The sequence below is a fragment of the Aristolochia californica genome, unplaced genomic scaffold (assembly GCF_029961685.1).
Source record: "Aristolochia californica isolate CCGP_79_NKW_82.1479 unplaced genomic scaffold, dmAriCali1.0.hap1 SCAF_9, whole genome shotgun sequence".
Classification (NCBI taxonomy): Eukaryota; Viridiplantae; Streptophyta; class Magnoliopsida; order Piperales; family Aristolochiaceae; genus Aristolochia; species Aristolochia californica.
In genome coordinates, this window is record NW_027182290.1 from 34,534,611 (window position 1) to 34,537,824 (window position 3,214).

A 3,214-nucleotide genomic window follows, 5' to 3' on the forward strand; every position below is an offset into this window, starting at 1 on the left:
CAGGTGGATTCCTTCAGACACCCTTCCAGAAACCGTAATCCACCCGTCAGCCCATGCTTTGAGCTTGAACTCCTCCAGTAGGAAGACAGTGAACATCCATGAAGCCACCGACTCGCCGGAATTCGGCGCTTATAATGAGATTCCCTCAAGTAAGTCTTACGATGATCGCAGTAGTAGCTCGCACAGTGGCTCCCCAGGATCTGGTCAACTCAGCAGCCACAAGAAGGTGCAATTTCCGGCTGCGCTTCGCCAGGGCATTTGCAAACTTGACGCGGACGGTGGCAACCTTACTTCCATATTCAGTGACGAGAATCCAAACGCTTGTAACATCGTTTGAGAAGAAATAGAAAATGCAATATTTAATCTTTACTCTTTTTCTTCCTTACCTGTTGTGACTCACGTTTCTCTTTTGAAATTCAATCAGAGAATCGGATGCTCCGGGCCTTCAAGAGGAAGACAGGAATATATGGTAAGAGAGCACTCTGCGGTGCCCTTTTTGTTATGGCTCGTTCCCCTGATCGACGATAGATACAGAACGTGTGAATGATTTTTAATTTTTCTATCATTTTTTTGTTTTTAATGGTGATAGAAATGATCCCTTTGAAAACTCTCGTAATATTCCCAATATCCCACAAGTAAAAATCCCAATATCTCTTTGAAAACTCTCGAATAGATAACCTTAAATCCTCAAGGAAGTAGCAGCTTCTCCCTTTTCGATCGTGTCACAAGTGGAAGATGTACAAGTATTTGGCCCCCGTGTGTCATCATGGTATGTCAATCCTTTTCCAATCGTTTCACACCCAATAAATAAATGGGGCTCGCACCCCGCGTCGTCATCGAGTCTAAGGCAACTAGTCAATACTCACAGCACAAGCCCATCTGAATTGGCTTCCAAACTGATGTACTATAGTTGTTATAGTTGCAAGATTTAGTGCTTCGAATTTCATACCCAAAAGAGCTAATTAAAGACCAATATCCAAAGAGTAAGGAGAAGAAAAATTGACCAAGAAAAAATATTGAAAAGCATGAAAGTTGGTATTATGCATTAAAAGGACAGACGAGTTACATGTTTACTCCCACACCATTGCATGCTGATACGATATGAATGATGAGTGAAGGCCACTGCCCTTAATAGGTCATATAGGGATTGCATTGCTGACTGAGGGGTAGACGACAGTCGCCGGGTGAGCCATTATGCGACGACCCTTCATGTGTCGGAAGCAGTAAACCAGCGCACCGATTGGCCACTCCACGATCGCTGCGACCGCAAATGCCAGGAAGCCGAGGGTCGGCCCTACCACCTTGCACCGGCAAGGGTTGCTCGCGGTCCCGCACTGGATGCAGAGAGGAACGCCCGTTCCCATTCTCGCTTTGAAATCTTTTGACGTCTCGAGTCTCGACCACAAAATCGATCAGGCTAGTATGAAAAGACCACTCTCTTTCTGGCTGCAGGCTGAAGCTCAAGCGTAAGTGTCTGCTGCCCTTGGAGTGAGAAGAGATGGAAGAGTTTGGGCAATTTTATCAAAGAATGTGGGTTACAAGTGGCGACACTTTATGACACTTTGAGGCGACGTGTCGCTAAATGGAAGGCGCTAGAACGTGTTGGAAGGAGCTAGAATGTGTAGTGTTCTTTTGAGGCAACGTGTCGCTAAATGTGTAGTGTTCTTTTGAGGCGACGTGTCGCTAAATGTGTAGTGTTCAGCTCATTGCGAAGGGATACATGTCATCCGCGTGTCCTTTGTAAAGCGGAGGCGGTTTAAGTTCATGTTTAGACTACTAACTTCCCTTTGTTAATGCAATTAATAGAATTTAAAAATAACCATTTATGCCTTACGTACAATTTCATATTAACCTTTACTTTAAAAAAAATCATTAAAGAAACCTGTTTTTAGTAGTTCGAAACCAAACTATACTAACTCTGGATTCCCCAATAGCCAAATCGGTTAGAACATGATCGATCAACCCCTTACTCTGTTTGGTCGATTGCCCCGTCCGGCTTGAACATCAATGGGAATCGGCAGGCCATGAACATCAGGATAAGGAACCGCCGTGCCAAAAAAACACGTTCGAGGATTCCCTACCTTAGCTCACTCTTTATAGCAATGAAACCATTGAGCTTTCAGTTTTGCCATTATTTTCCCGGAAAGCGTATGAGTGGTTTTCTGTCGATGTTCAATCAGTTTCTTAAAAGTATGGGTTCGGTGACCACTCTGGCGAAAATGAAATCTTTCGCATATGAAAGACTTTGCAGATGGAAGAGTCTTCACGAATTTCAACATTGATCCTAGTAGCTTTGATCCCGTTAGTCTCATCATCACTAACTCTTTCCTTAACGTTTTGTCTGCTTTCATAAAAGCTCAGAAAGTGAGCTGTGGCCACGATCCAACTGAGTGGGTTTATTTGTTTTTTTGTCTGCGGCTTTTCTTTGGTTTTTTTGTGTTGATAGGTGAATTCCTTGTAGATGAGGCTCTTAACGTTAAAGGAGTCCCCCCTCAGACATCCAACTCCTAGGCCCCTGTCCAATTATAATTCGCAGTCAACCAAGCGCTTAAATGCCCTTAATATATAATCATATGATATAAGTCAGTAACATATGCGCCATTGGGTGTACCAGCAGCATAAAAAAAGGTGATCTCTTCTACAAATACAAAAACTAATTGGCCCTCGGTTTGATGGAAGATTAGCCTTTGTATTAGGAGGCCCTACACAGTGAAATATGTGATTAAATAATCACATTTATGCCCTTAAAGTTGACACCATCTTGTCTCTCATTTGCTTATAGGCCGAAAAAAGTTATAAATATTTTTCATAGAATACATATTTTTAAGAAACTTTTAGATAAAATCCTACTAGGAAATTACATAAAAAAATTTAAGAAAAATTATATGAATCTATTAGTGTATTTTTTATAAAAATAAATAAAAATTAATAATCAATCTCATACATTATCATACAACTTCAATAAAAATTTAATACAATAAAATATCAAATATAAATTATCTCGTGCTAAAAATATTACACCATCAATTGTCAAATAATTATTCAAATCACTTAATTTTTTTACCTATATTGACTAAAAAATTATACGATTCTCTTAATAAAAAATTCTAATTAGAAAAATGTTTAAACACTAACAAGCCCTAGATGTCATCGAAGACTGTCACTAACATTTGAAAAACACAATTTATAACGAGTTACATCTCGAACCCAAGAG

The 3,214-nt window shown here is 40.2% G+C and overlaps 1 protein-coding gene across 1 annotated transcript; it reads right to left on the bottom strand.

Annotated features, from left to right (window-relative positions):
• Window positions 1-1,016: 1,016 nt before the first annotated feature.
• Window positions 1,017-1,577, bottom strand: LOC137942170 (uncharacterized). Its single transcript, XM_068787862.1, has one exon. It carries the CDS (start codon window positions 1,362-1,364, stop codon window positions 1,137-1,139), a length of 228 nt encoding a protein of 75 aa, XP_068643963.1. The 5' UTR covers window positions 1,365-1,577; the 3' UTR covers window positions 1,017-1,136.
• Window positions 1,578-3,214: the final 1,637 nt, after the last annotated feature.

Bases quoted from the DNA above. Each gene is read 5' to 3' on its own strand.
- LOC137942170 (XM_068787862.1), bottom strand. From the start codon at position 1,364: ATGGGAACGGGCGTTCCTCTCTGCATCCAGTGCGGGACCGCGAGCAAC.